At 44.6% G+C, this 15,863-nt stretch overlaps 1 protein-coding gene across 3 annotated transcripts in view; it reads left to right on the plus strand.

The window, feature by feature from the left end:
* LOC112222421 (nerve growth factor) overlaps positions 1–3,916 on the plus strand; it is an 82,546-nt gene extending 78,630 nt beyond the window's left edge. For 2 of the 3 annotated variants that reach the window (XM_042304336.1, XM_024385221.2), the window contains exon 2: positions 2,463–3,915. In XM_042304336.1, coding sequence (XP_042160270.1) covers positions 2,474–3,397 — 924 coding nt within the window. In that variant the 5' untranslated portion in view covers positions 2,463–2,473 and the 3' untranslated portion in view covers positions 3,398–3,915. Of the gene's footprint in view, positions 1–2,462 lie in introns of all 3 variants that reach the window. The other variant, XM_042304337.1, reaches the window with a different exon arrangement.
* Positions 3,917–15,863: the final 11,947 nt, after the last annotated feature.

A 15,863-nucleotide genomic window follows, 5' to 3' on the forward strand; every position in this document is an offset into this window, starting at 1 on the left:
TGTGTGAGAGGGTGTGAGAGTGTGTGAGAGGGTGTGAGAGTGTTTGTGTATGGTGGGTGGTGTATACAGTGCCTTGCGAAAGTATTCGGCCCCCTTGAACTTTGCGACCTTTTGCCACATTTCAGGCTTCAAACATAAAGATATAAAATATGTGCAAAACTGATAGAGACATACCCCAAGCGACTTACAGCTGTAATCGCAGCAAAAGGTGGCGCTACAAAGTATTAACTTAAGGGGGCTGAATAATTTTGCACACCCAATTTTTCAGTTTTTTTTTCAGTTTTTGATTTGTTCAAAAAGTTTGAAATATCCAATAAATGTCGTTCCACTTCATGATTGTGTCCCACTTGTTGTTGATTCTTCACAAAAAAATACAGTTTTATATCTTTATGTTTATGAAAGGACGTGTGTTGTTGTCAGCACGTGTGTTGTTGTTGACAGGTCGTGTGTTGTTGTTGACAGGACGTGTGTTGTAATTGTTGACAGGGCGTGTGTTGTTGTTGACAGGACATGTTTTGTTGTTGACAGGGCGTGTGTTGTTGTTGACAGGACATGTTTTGTTGTTGACAGGTCGTGTGTTGTTGTTGACAGGACGTGTGTTGTTCTTGTTGACCGGACGTGTGTTGTTGTTGACAGGAATTGACTTGTGTTGTTATTGTTGAAAGAACGTGTGTTGTTGTTGACAGGTCGTCTGTTGTTGTTGACAGGAGGTGGGTTGTTATTGTTGACAGGTCGTGTGTTGTTGTTGACAGACTTGACTTGTGTTGTTGTTGTTGACAGAACGTGTGTTGTTGTTGACAGGACTTGACTTGTGTTGTTATTGTTGACAGAACGTGTGTTATTGTTGACAGGTCGTGTGTTGTTGTTGACAGGAAATGTGTTGTTGTTGACAGGACTTGACTTGTGTTGTTCTTGTTGACAGGACGTGTGTTGTTGTTGACAGGACTTGACTTGTGTTGTTATTGTTGACAGGACGTGAGTTGTTGTTGACAGGACTTGACTTGTGTTGTTCTTGTTGACAGGACGTGTGTTGTTGTTGACAGGACTTGACTTGTGTTGTTATTGTTGACAGGACGTGTGTTGTTGTTGACAGGACGTGTGTTGTTTTTGACCGGACGTGGGTTGTTGTTGACAGGGTGTGTTGTTATTGTTCACAGGGTGTGTGTTGTTGTTGACAGGACGTGTGTTGTTGTTGACAGGATGTGGTTTTTTATTGTTGACAGGTCGTATGTTGTTGTTGACAGGACTTGACATGTTTTGCTATTGTGACAGGACGTGTGTTGTTGTTGACAGGTCCCATGTTGTTGTTGTTGACAGGGTGTGTTGTTGTTGACAGGACATGTGTTGTTGTTGACAGGGCGTGTGTTGTTGTTGACAGGGCATGGGTTGTTGTTGACAGGACGTGTGTTGTTGTTGACAGGACGTGTGTTGTTGTTGACAGGCGATGTGTTATTGTTGACAGGTGTGTGTTGTTGTTGACAGGACATGTGTTGTTGTTGTTTACAGGACATGTGTTGTTGTTGACAGGGTGTGTTGTTGTTGACAGGGTGTGTTGTTGTTGACAGTGTGTGTTGTTGTTGACAGTGTGTGTTGTTGTTGACAGGGAATGTTGTTGTTGACAGGTTTTGTGTTGCTATTGTTTACAGGATATGTGTTGTTGACAGAATATGTGTTGTTGTTGACAGGACGTGTGTTGTTGTTGACAGGACGTGTGTTGTTGTTGACAGGACGTGTGTTGTTGTTGACAGGGTGTGTTGTTGTTGACAGGGTGTGTTGTTGTTGACAGGACATGTGTTGTTGTTGACAGGGCGTGTGTTGTTGTTGACAGGGCATGTGTTGTTGACAGGACGTGTGTTGTTGTTGACAGGCGATGTGTTATTGTTGACAGGTGTGTGTTGTTGTTGACAGGACATGTGTTGTTGTTGTTTACAGGACATGTGTTGTTGTTGACAGGGTGTGTTGTTGTTGACAGTGTGTGTTGTTGTTGACAGGGAATGTTGTTGTTGACAGGTTTTGTGTTGCTATTGTTTACAGGATATGTGTTGTTGACAGAATATGTGTTGTTGTTGACAGGACGTGTGTTGTTGTTGACAGAACGTGTGTTGTTGTTGACAGGACGTGTGTTGTTGTTGACAGGGTGTGTTGTTGTTGACAGGGTGTGTTGTTGTTTACAGGCCATGTGTTGTTGTTGACAGGTCTTGTGTTGTTATTGTTTACAGGACGTGTATTGTTGTTGACAGGACGTGTGTTGTTGTTGACAGGGTGTGTTCGGGTTGACAGGGTGTGTTGTTGTTGACAGGGTATGTTGTTGTTGACAGGTCTTGTGTTGCTATTGTTTACAGGATGTGTGTTGTTGACAGGACATGTGTTGTTGTTGACAGGATGTGTGTTGTTGACAGGACATGTGTTGTTGTTGACAGGATGTGTGTTGTTGTTGACATGACGTGTGTTGTTGTTGACAGGACGTGTGCCCATGAGGTCGTTGCTGTTGGTGCTCCTGCTCATTGGCATCCAGGCTGTACTGAACATGGAAGGGGCCCTGGGCCCGGTGGCTGCCAACCACAGTGCAGAACAGCACACGGCAGCCAATGGCAGAGCAGAACAGCACACAGCAGCCAATGGCAGAGCAGAACACCACACAGCAGCCAATGGCAGAGCAGAACTACAGAGGATGGCCCGCCTGTCAGTGTCACCTCAGCAGGAGCAGCCAGCAGCAGACAGGAATACTCAGCAGAGACCCAGCCGGACCAGACAGGCCCACAGACCAGCCTCTCTACCCCAGGACAGGAGTTCTTCCCTGGGCCACTCTGAGACAGACTCCTCCTCTTCCCCCTCCATCCCTGAGGTGGACCCCAAACTGTTCAGCAAGCGGAAGTACCGCACCTCATCACGCGTCATCTTCAGCGACGTACCCCCCTCTCACCACACCCTGGGGGGGGAGACAGGGGATGAGGAGGAAGGGGTGAGGGATGGGGGAGTGAGGGTGAGGCGGAGAGCGGGGGGTCAGCCCATGCACAGGGGGGAATACTCCGTGTGCGACAGCATCAGCGTGTGGTTGGGGAACCTGACCAAGGCCACAGACATCGCCGGCAACGAGGTGGAGGTTCTGCCAGAGGTGAAGATAGACAACGTCCGCAAGAGACAGTTCTTCTACGAGACCACCTGCCGTGTGGCCACACCCCCGGGGGGTGGAGCTGGGGCTGGGGGAGGGGCCAGTGGAGGCATTTCTAAAGCAGGGTGCCGCGGCATCGACAGCCGTCACTGGAACTCGTACTGCACCAACACGCACACGTACGTGCGCGCGCTCACCAAGTCCAAGGAGCAGACGGCGTGGAGGCTGATACGCATCAACGCAGCGTGTGTGTGTGTCCTCAGCCGCAAGTCCTGGAGGCACTGACCTCTCACCCCTAGGACTATGGACCCATATATATACACACACACACCAACAAACACCGATTGCACAGTCAGACACGTAAACAACCTTGAAACAGCCACTACAGATGTATTGTAGTGTTAGACTCCCCTCCCACACACAGACACACTCCCACACACAGACACACTCCCACACACAGACACACTCCCACACACAGACACACTCCCACACACAGACACACTCCCACACACAGACACACTCCCACACACAGACACACTCCCACACACAGACACACTCCCACACACAGACACACTCACCTGTATCCGACCAGCCCCTTCCCCTCTCCCTACCCTACCTCAGTCAGATTTCTGGTTCTTCTAACTTATGAGGACTGCATGTCATATTTATAGTTTATACAGTCGAATATATATTAAATAAGTGTATATATACAGTGCCTTCGATAACTATTCAGACCCCGTTGCCTTTTCAACATTTTCTTACATTACAGCCTTATTCGAAAATGAATCAAATAAAATAAATTGCTCATCTAACTACACACAATACCCCATAATGACAAAGTGAAAACAGGTTTGTAGACATTTTTGCAAATGTATTAAAATTCACAACAGAAATACCTTATTTACATAAGTATTCAGACCCTTTGATATGAGACTCGAAATTGAACCACCAAGACTCTTCCTAGAGCTGGCCGCCTGGCCTAACTAAGCAATCAGGAAAGAAGGGCCTTGGTCAGGGAGGTGACCAAGAACCCGATGGTCACTCTGACAGAGTAAGAGTTCCACATGTGGAGATGGGAGAACCTTCCAGAAGGACAACCATCTCTGCAGCACTCCACCAATCAGGCCTTTATGGAAGAGTGGTCAGATGGAAGCAGCTCCTCAGTAAAAGGCACATGACAGCCCACTTGGAGTTTGCCAAAAGGCACCTAAAGGACTGTCAGACCATAAGAAACAAGATTCTCTGGTCTGATGAAAACAAGATTGAACTCTTTGGCCTGAATACCAAGCATCACATCTGGAGGAAACCTAGCACCATCCCTAAGGTGAAACGTGGTGGCATCATCATGCTGTGGGGATGTTTTTCAGCAGCAGGGACTGGGAGACTAGTCAGGATCAAGGGGAAGATGAACAGAGCAAAGTACAGAGAGATCCTAGATGAAAACCTGCTCTGGAGTGCTGAGGACCTTAGACTGGGGCGAAGGTTCACCTTCCAACAGGACAACGACCCTAAGCACAAGTAAAGGGTCTGAAAACTTACTTAAATGTGATTTGTTTTATTTCATTATTTAAATATAAATTAGCAACAATTTCTGAAAAACGATTTTTTTACGGGGTATTGTGTGTAGATTGATGAAGGGGAAAACTATTTAATCCATTTTAGTGTAAGGCTGTAAAGTAACAACATGTGGAAAATGTCAAGGGGTTTGAATACCATCCGAAGGCACTGTACATCATGAATTCAACTTTTTGTTGTTGTTGATGATGATGCTGTTATTTATTAAACACTTCAGTACATGCCTGTCTCCTGTCTCCTGCCTCCTGCCTCCTCTCTCCTGCCTCCTGTCTTTTGTCTCCTGCCTCCTGTCTCCTGTCTTTTGTTTGTCTCCTGCCTCCTGTCTCCTGCCTCCTGTCTCCTGCCTCCTGTCTCCTGCCTCCTGTCTCCTGCATCCTGTCTCCTGCCTCCTGTCTCCTGTCTCCTGCCTCCTGTCTCCTGCCTCCTGTCTCCTGCATCCTGTCTCCTGCCTCCTGTCTCCTGTCTCCTGTCTCCTGCCTCCTGTCTCCTGTCTTTTGTCTCCTGCCTCCTGTCTCCTGCCTCCTGTCTCCTGCCTCCTGTCTCCTGCATCCTGTCTCCTGCCTCCTGTCTCCTGTCTCCTGTCTTTTGTCTCCTGCCTCCTGTCTCCTGCCTCCTGTCTTTTGTCTCCTGCCTCCTGTCTCCTGCCTCCTGTCTCCTGTCTCCTGCCTCCTGTCTCCTGTCTCCTGCCTCCTGTCTCCTGTCTCCTGCCTCCTGACTTTTGTCTCCTACCTCCTGTCTCCTGCCTCCTGTCTCCTATCTCCTGCCTCCTGTCTCGTGCCTCCTGCATTTTGTCTCCAGCCTCCTGCCTCCTGTCTCCTGCCTCCTGCCTCCTGTCTCCTGCCTCCTGCCTCCTGTCTCCAGCCTCCTGCCTCCTGTCTCCAGCCTCCTGCCTCCTGTCTCCAGCCTCCTGCCTCCTATCTCCTGCCTCCTGTCTCAGCCTCCTGCCTCTTGTCTCCAGCCTCCTGCCTCCTATCTCCTGCCTCCTGTCTCCAGCCTCCTGCCTCCTATCTCCTGCCTCCTATCTCCTGCCTCCTGTCTCCAGCCTCCTGTCTCCTATCTCCTGCCTCCTGTCTCGTGCCTCCTGCATTTTGTCTCCAGCCTCCTGTCTCCTGCCTCCTGTCTTCTGTCACATGGTTGAGGGATACAGATGATCTCTATTAATACCATGTGTGGTGTGCGTGTGAATGTGCATGCGTGCGTGTCAGAGAGGTGGAATCTCACCCTGGCCGTGTTGACCCGGCATAATACACACAACTTCCAGGAGAGATGGGATCACCAAGCTGCTCCTAGAACACCGGTAACCTGTCACCTTGGAGACCTTGGAGCACTGGGGGTGAACGGAGCCTTCCGGAATGGTGTTGGGAATGACGGAATGTCAGAGCTGTCACTGACGGTCAGCGAGGCTTCACAGAGGAAGAAGGGGAGGAGCATCAGCCTCATCGAATTTCATAAAAATGTAAATAGTGAAACATTAAAAAATATATCCTTTTTTAGATAAAACTATACTGAATATATTCACGTCAGCAGATAATTGATTAAAACAGACTGTTTTGTAATGAAGGTCTACAGTAGCCTCAACAGCACTCTGTAGGGTAGCACCATGGTGTAGTCGGAGGATAGCTCTAGCTTACATCCTCCTCTGGGTACATTGACTTCAATAACAAACCTAGGAGGCTCTTAGTTCTCACCCCTTCCATTGACTTACACAGTAATTATGACAACTTCATAAACTCCAACCTATCAGAGTTTTTGCAGCATGAATATATATGTTGTTCACCCAATCAAAGGATCAGATTTTGAGTCTAGTACTAATCAGGGGTATTTTCATTCCACCGATTCAGTTGCAGACCCTTTTTTCCAATATTCGCCTAAAAATGACATACCCAAATCTAACTGCCTGTAGCTCAGAACCCAAATCTAACTGCCTGTAGCTCAGAACCCAAATCTAACTGCCTGTAGCTCAGAACCCAAATCTAACTGCCTGTAGCTCAGAACCCAAATCTAACTGCCTGTAGCTCAGAACCCAAATCTAACTGCCTGTAGCTCAGAACCCAAATCTAACTGCCTGTAACTCAGAACCCAAATCTAACTGCCTGTAGCTCAGAACCCAAATCTAACTGCCTAGAGCTCAGGACCCAAATCTAACTGCCTGTAGCTCAGGACCCAAATCTAACTGCCTGTAGCTCAGAACCCAAATCTAACTGCCTGTAGCTCAGAACCCAAATCTAACTGCCTGTAACTCAGGACCCAAATCTAACTGCCTGTAGCTCAGAACCCAAATCTAACTGCCTGTAGCTCAGAACCCAAATCTAACTGCCTAGAGCTCAGGACCCAAATCTAACTGCCTGTAGCTCAGGACCCAAATCTAACTGCCTGTAGCTCAGAACCCAAATCTAACTGCCTGTAGCTCAGAACCCAAATCTAACTGCCTGTAACTCAGGACCCAAATCTAACTGCCTGTAGCTCAGAACCCAAATCTAACTGCCTGTAGCTCAGAACCCAAATCTAACTGCCTGTAGCTCAGAACCCAAATCTAACTGCCTGTAGCTCAGAACCCAAATCTAACTGCCTGTAGCTCAGGCCCTGAAGCAAGGATATGCAAGTTATTGGTACCATTTGAAAGGAAACACTTTGAAGTTTGTGGACATGTGAAATGAATGTAGGAGAATTTAACACATTAGATCTGGTAAAAGATAATACATAGGAAAAAAACTGTTTTTTTTGTACCATTATCTTCGTAGGAAAAAGGAAACTGCACACTGCTCTTGATAGTATCACTGATCTTTAATAAGCTTACGTCTCGGCCTCACAGCCTTCTCCAAAGCTCCTGACGATGGCTGTGAGGTCGATACTGTTGCCATGCACCTGCAAATAAGATTGCTCAGATGTGTGAGTGCCTTTTGAATTTTGTACCATCATCTTTGAAATGCAAGAGAAAGACCATGATGCATTATTCCAGCCCAGGTGCAATGTAGATTTTGGCCACTAAATGGCAGCAGTGTGCGCGCAATATTTTAGACTGATCCAATGAACCATTGCATTTCTGTTCAAAAGGTTGTATCAAGACTGCCCAAATGTGCCTAATTGGTTAATTAATAACTTTTCAAGTTGATAACTGTGCACTCTCCTCAAACAATAGCATGGTATTATTTCACTGTCATAGCTTCTGTAAATGTGACAGTGTAGTTAGATTAACAAGAGTTTAAACATTCTGCCAATATTAGATACGTCTATGTCCTGGGAAATCTTCTTGTTACTTACAACCTCATGCTAATCACATTAGCTCAACTGTCCTGCGGGTGGGACACCAATCTGTAGAGAGTTAGAGGTTTTAAATGGCAGCAAACAGAACTAAAATCAGGGAGGGATCTACCTGAATTTGAACAGAATAAACTCTTGTTTCAATTGCAAAACTCTCCGGTTGTGATCCAGGCTGATCCAGGCTGATCCAGGCTGATCCAGACTGATCCAGGCTGGATCACAACCGGCAATGATTGGGAGTCCCACAGGGCGGCGCACAATTGGCCCAGCGTCGTCCGGGTTTGGCCGGTGTAGGCCGTCATTGTAAATGAGAATTTGTTCTTAACTGACTTGCCCAGTTAAATAAAGGTTCCATTAAAAAGAGATATGTAAAAGAACATTGATTACTTACATTTATATATTGACCTATGCTGTAAACTTTCATTTGTAGTCCAGGTTGTTAAATCTGTCCTATCTGTATAGGACGGATTTAAGTATCAAGTGTAGTATCTAAGCCTATCATGTAGTATGTAAGCCTATCATCTATCTCAACCTATCATGTTGTATCTAAACCTATCAGGTAGTATCTAAACCTATCAGGTAGTATCTAAACCTATCAGGTAGTATCTAAACCTATCATGTAGTATCTAAACCTATCATGTATCTAAACCTATCATGTAGTATCTAAACCTATCAGGTAGTATCTAAACCTATCATGTTGTATCTAAACCTATCATGTAGTATCTAAACCTATCATGTATCTAAACCTATCATGTAGTATCTAAACCTATCATGTTGTATCTAAACCTATCAGGTAGTATCTAAACCTATCAGGTAGTATCTAAACCTATCAGGTAGTATCTAAACCTATCATGTTGTATCTAAACCTATCATGTAGTATCTAAACCTATCATGTATCTAAACCTATCATGTATCTAAACCTATCATGTATCTAAACCTATCATGTATCTAAACCTATCATGTAGTATCTAAACCTATCATGTAGTATCTAAACCTATCATGTAGTATCTAAACCTATCATGTATCTAAACCTAGCATTTAGTATCTAAACCTATCATGTAGTATCTAAACCTATCATGTATCTAAACCTATCATGTAGTATCTAAACCTATCATGTATCTAAACCTAGCATTTAGTATCTAAACCTATCATGTAGTATCTAAACCTATCATGTAGTATCTAAACCTATCATGTATCTAAACCTAGCATTTAGTATCTAAACCTATCATGTAGTATCTAAACCTATCATGTATCTAAACCTAGCATTTAGTATCTAAACCTATCATGTATCTAAACCTAGCATTTAGTATCTAAACCTATCATGTATCTAAACCTATCATGTATCTAAACCTAGCATTTAGTATCTAAACCTATCATGTATCTAAACCTAGCATTTAGTATCTAAACCTATCATGTAGTATCTAAACCTATCATGTATCTAAACCTAGCATTTAGTATCTAACCTATCATGTAGTATCTAAACCTATCGTTTATCTAAACCTATCATGTAGTATCTAAACCTATCATGTAGTATCTAAACCTATCATGTATCTAAACCTATCGTTTATCTAAACCTATCATGTAGTATCTAAACCTATCGTTTATCTAAACCTATCATGTAGTATCTAAACCTATCATGTATCTAAACCTATTGTTTATCTAAACCTATCATGTAGTATCTAAACCTATCATGTAGTATCTAAACCTATCATGTAGTATCTAAACCTATCATGTATCTAAACCTATCGTTTATCTAAACCTATCATGTAGTATCTAAACCTATCATGTAGTATCTAAACCTATCGTGTAGTATCTAAACCTATCGTTTATCTAAACCTATCATGTAGTATCTAAACCTATCATGTAGTATCTAAACCGATCATGTAGTATCTAAACCTATCATGTAGTATCTAAACCTATCATGTAGTATCTAAACCTATCGTTTATCTAAACCTATCATGTAGTATCTAAACCTATCAGGTAGTATCTAAACCGATCATGTATCTAAACCGATCATGTATCAACAACAGAAATCTCTTAATTAAAATTCCTCAAACATACATGTATCTCATGCCGTTTTAAAGGTAATCTTGTTGTTAATCCCACCACAGTGTCTGATTTCAAATATGCTTTACAGCAAAAGCCCCACAAACGATTATGTTAGGTCACCACATGGCTACAGAAAAACACAGCCGTTTTTCCAGCCAAAGATTTTCCAGCCAGAGTCACAAAAAGCACAAATAGATATAAAACTAAATCACTAACCTTTGATGATCTTCATCAGATGACACTAAATAGGCCATGGTAACAAAGTAATTACAATATAGCAATTAAACCCTGGAATGGTAGAATGTGCAGAAGATGAATGTGCAAGTAAAGATACTGGGGGCACAGGAGCAAGATAAATAAATAAATACAGTATGGGGATTAAGTAGTTGGATGGGCTATATACAGATGGGCTATGTACAGGTGCAGTGATCTGTGAGCTGCTCTGACAGCTGGTGCTTAAAGCTAGTGAGGGAGATATGTCTCCAGCTTCAGTGATTTTTGCCGTTCATTCCAGTCCATTGGCAGCAGAGAACTGGAAGGAAAGGCGGCCAAAGGAAGAATTGGCTTTGGGGGTGACTAGAGAGATATACCTGCTGGAGCGCGTGCTACAGGTGGGTGCTGCTATGGTGACCAGTGAGCTGAGATAAGGCAGGGCTTTGCCTAGCAGAGACTTGTAGATGACCTGGAGCCAGTGGGTTTGGCGACGAGTATGAAGTGAGGGCTAACCAACGAGAGCGTACAGGTCGCAATGGTGGGTAGTATATGGGGCTTTGGTGACAAAACGGATGGCACTGTGATAGACTGCATCCAATTTGTTGAGTAGAGTGTTGGAGGCTATTTTGTAAATGACATCGCCGAAGTCGAGGATCGGTAGGATAGTCAGTTTTATGAGGGTATGTTTGGCAGCATGAGTGAAGGATGCTTTGTTGCGAAAACTTGTGTAAACTTGGCATTAGAAAATCTTAACAGTAAAATCTTAATTTGACCTCTCAGCTTCCCTATCTAATCTAAAAATCTCAAATAGAAAACTGAAGAAAATGAACAACAATGACAAATGGTTTGATGAAGAATGCAAAAATCTAAGAAAGAAATTGAGAAACCTGTCCAACCAAAAACATAGAGACCAGGAAAACAGGAGTCTACGCCTTCACTATGGTGAATCACAGAAATGCACGACGGAAAAGAAGGAACAGCACGTCAGAAATCAGCTCAATGTAATTGAAGACTAACCACTTCTGGGAAAATTGGAAAACACTAAACAAACAACAACATGAAGAGTTATCTATCCAAAATGGAGATGTGTGGGTAAACCACTTCTCCAATCCTTTTCTCACCCGAATTGACAAAGAAACCAAAACAAAGGCAAAGCACCTAGATCTTCTGCACAGGTTCTGCCAGACCTGGGCCCTGTCAGACCTGGGCCCTGCCAGACCTGGGCCCTGTCAGACCTGGGCCCTGTCAGACCTGGGCCCTGCCAGACCTGGGCCCTGCCAGACCTGGGCCCTGTCAGGCCTGGGCCCTGTCAGACCTGGGCCCTGCCAGACCTGGGCCCTGTCAGACTTGGGCCCTGTCAGACCTGGGCCCTGCCAGACCTGGGCCCTGTCAGACCTGGGCCCTGTCAGACCTGGGCCCTGTCAGACCTGGGCCCTGCCAGACCTGGGCCCTGTCAGACCTGGGCCCTGCCAGACCTGGGCCCTGTCAGACCTGGGCCCTGCCAGACCTGGGCTCTGACAGACCTGGGCCCTGTCAGACCTGGGCCCTGCCAGACCTGGGCCCTGTCAGACCTGGGCCCTGCCAGACCTGGGCCCTGTCAGACCTGGGCCCTGTCAGACCTGGGCCCTGTCAGACCTGGGTTCTGTCAGACCTGGGCCCTGACAGTAAATCTCATTAAGATCAAAATAATGGTGTTCCAAAAAAGGTCCAGTCGCCAGGAGCACAAATACAAATTCCATCTAGACACTGTTGCCATAGAGCACACAAAAAAACGATACATACCTCGGCCTAAACATCAGCACCACAGGTAACTTCCACAAAGCTGTGGACGATCTGAGAGACAAGGCAAGAAGGGCCTCTATGCCATCAAAAAGAACATAAAATTTGACATACCAATTAGGATCTGGCTAAAAATACTTGAATCAGTTATAGAACCCATTGCCCTTTATGGTTGTGAGGTCTGTGGTCTGCTCACCAAACAAGAATTCACAGTATGGGACAAATACCAAATTGAGACTCTGCATGAAGAATTCTGCAAAAATATCCTCTGTGTACAACGTAGAACACCGAATAATGCCTGCAGAGCAGAATTAGGCCGATACCCACTAATTATCAACATCCAGAAAAGAGACGTTAAATTTTACAACCACCTAAAAGGAAACGATTCCCAAACCTTCCATAACAAAGCCATCACCTACAGAGAAATGAACCTAAGGGTATGCTAAGCAAGCTGGTCCTGGGGCTCTGTTCACAAACACAAACAGACCCCACAGAGCCCCAGGACAGCAACACAATTAGACCCAACCAAATCATGAGAAAACAAAAAGATAATTACTTGACACATTGGAAAGAATTAACAAAAAAACAGAGCAAACTAGAATGCTATTTGGTCCTAAACACAGAGTACACAGTAGCAGAATACCTGACCACTCTGACTGACCCAAAATTAAGGATTAAGCTTTGATTATGTACAGACTCAGTGAGCATAGCTTTGCTATTGAGAAAGGCCGCCGTAGACAGACCTGGCTCTCAAGAGAAGACAGGCTATGTACTCACTGCCCACATAATGAAATGGAAACTGAGCTGCACTTCCTAACCTCCTGCCCAATGTATGACCATATTAGAAAGACATATTTCCCTCAGATAACACAGATCCACAAAGAATTCGAAAACAAAGCCAATTTTGAGAAACTCCCATATCTACTGGGTGAAAGTCCACAGTGTGCCATCACAGCAGCAAGATTTGGGACCTGTTGCCACAAGAAAAGGGCAACCAGTGAAGAACAAACACCATTGTAAATACAACCCATATTTATGTTTACTTATTTTCCCTTTTGTACTTTAACCATTTGTACATCATTACAACACTGTATATAGACATAATATGACATTTGAAATGTCTTTATTCTTTGGGAACTTCTGTGAGTGTAATGTTTACTGTTCATTTTTATTGTTTATTTCACTTTTGTATATTATCAACTCACTTGCTTTGCAATGTTAACATGTTTCTCATGCATTAAAGCCCCTTGAATTGAATTGAAATTGTGAGAGGTAGAGATAGAGGTAGAGATAGAGATAGAGGTAGAGGTAGAGGTAGAGATAGAGGTAGAGGTAGAGGTAGAGGTAGAGGTAGAGATAGAGGTAGAGGTAGAGGTAGAGATAGAGGTAGAGGTAGAGGTAGAGATAGAGGTAGAGAGCGAGAGAGCGAGAGAGAGAGCGAGAGAGAGAGAGACAGAGACAGATAGAGAGGTAGAGAGAGAGGTAGGTAGGTACATAGATAGAGAAAGGACAGACACAGAGAGAGAGGTCATGAGCAGATGAGCTCCTGAATTTTTAAGCATGTTCTTAATAAAAGACAGATTTAGAATTAGATCAACTTGGATTTTTTGGGCAGGGACATATACAGGATACTACCTTCCACAACATAACATTCACTCCAAAAACTCAAAACCTACAACCTGATTTTGGACGGAATTACGGAATCACCTGGAAGGCCCAAGCTATAGAGCAAATGCTCTGGCAAACAAACTGAAAACACCATCCAACCTGGAACTGAGTGAGTTTAGTCTGAAGCTGTATTTTATATTCAAAACCCAAGAAGAAGAGTTACAGTGATATATTTTACTTTAAAAGGACTGAATGCTAAGTCAGGCTACCAAGCCTGCTAGGACAAAGACATTCAGCTTCAACTAGCACTGACGTGTCAGATTTTTAATTTTACCTTTATTTAACCAGGCAAGTCAGTTAAGAACAAATTCTTATTTTCAATGACAGTGGGTTAACTGCCTGTTCAGGGGCAGAATGACAGATTTGTACCTTGTCGGACTAGTAACCTTCCGGTTACTAGTCCAACGCTCTAACCACTAGGTTACCCTGCCGCCCCAGATGAGAGGTGTCAGAGCCCTTTAGCCCAACAATGGCAGGAGAATCCAACCGGCTACCCCAAACCAAATGCGGAGGGCATTGAAGCTGCCCCCCGCTGTTCAGAGGTAATTAAAATACAGTACCCTGTGTATGTAAAGAATGATAAGGCAAGAAAAGAAATGAAGCTCGTTATGGAAAATCAAGAGACACTTTCTGCTGACTGTTATAAAAAATGGGAACATAAGCAACTTACTTTTCCACACAGACCATCCCCTGTTAGTGTTATATTAACCAGACCATCCCCTGGCACAGTGTTATATTAACCAGACCATCCCCTGGTACAGTGTTATATTAACCCGACCATCCCCTGGTACAGTGCTATATTAACCAGACCATCCCCTGGCACAGTGCTATATTAACCAGACCATCCCCTGGTACAGTGCTATATTAACCAGACCATCCCCTGGTACAGTGCTATATTAACCAGACCATCCCCTGGTACAGTGCTATATTAACCAGACCATCCCCTGGTACAGTGCTATATTAACCAGACCATCCCCTGGTACAGTGCTATATTAACCAGACCATCCCCTGGCACAGTGCTATATTAACCAGACCATCCCCTGGCACAGTGCTATATTAACCAGACCATCCCCTGGTACAGTGCTATATTAACCAGACCATCCCCTGGTACAGTGCTATATTAACCAGACCATCCCCTGGTACAGTGCTATATTAACCAGACCATCCCCTGGTACAGTGCTATATTAACCAGACCATCCCCTGGTACAGTGTTATATTAACCAGACCATCCCCTGGTACAGTGTTATATTAACCAGACCATCCCCTGGTATCCCCCATCCCCTGGCACAGTGCTATATTAACCAGACCATCCCCTGGCACAGTGCTATATTAACCAGACCATCCCCTGGCACAGTGCTATATTAACCAGACCATCCCCTGGCACAGTGCTATATTAACCAGACCATCCCCTGGCATGACACAGTGCTATATTAACCAGACCATCCCCTGGTATGACACAGTGCTATATTAACCAGACCATCCCCTGGTACAGTGCTATATTAACCAGACCACCTCCTGGTACAGTGTTATATTAACCAGACCACCTCCTGTCATGGCACAGTGCTATATTAACCAGACCATCCCCTGGTACAGTGTTATATTAACCAGACCATCCCCTGGTACAGTGTTATATTAACCAGACCATCCCCTGGTACAGTGCTATATTAACCAGACCATCCCCTGGTACAGTGCTATATTAACCAGACCATCCCCTGGTACAGTGCTATATTAACCAGACCATCCCCTGACACAGTGCTATATTAACCAGACCATCCCCTGGCATAGTGCTATATTAACCAGACCATCCCCTGGTACAGTGCTATATTAACCAGACCATCCCCTGGTATAGTGCTATATTAACCAGACCATCCCCTGGCACAGTGCTATATTAACCAGACCATCCCCTGGTACAGTGCTATAGACCATCCCCTGGTACAGTGCAGACCATCCCCTGGCACAGTGCTATATTAACCAGACCATCCCCTGGCACAGTGCTATATTAACCAGACCATCCCCTGGTACAGTGCTATATTAACCAGACCATCCCCTGGCATGGTACAGTGCTATATTAACCAGACCATCCCCTGGCATGGTACAGTGCTATATTAACCAGACCATCCCCTGGTACAGTGCTATATTAACCAGACCATCCCCTGGTACAGTGCTATATTAACCAGACCATCCCCTGGCACAGTGCTATATTAAC

Source organism: Oncorhynchus tshawytscha, linkage group LG22, assembly GCF_018296145.1.
Source record: "Oncorhynchus tshawytscha isolate Ot180627B linkage group LG22, Otsh_v2.0, whole genome shotgun sequence".
NCBI lineage: Eukaryota > Metazoa > Chordata > Actinopteri > Salmoniformes > Salmonidae > Oncorhynchus > Oncorhynchus tshawytscha.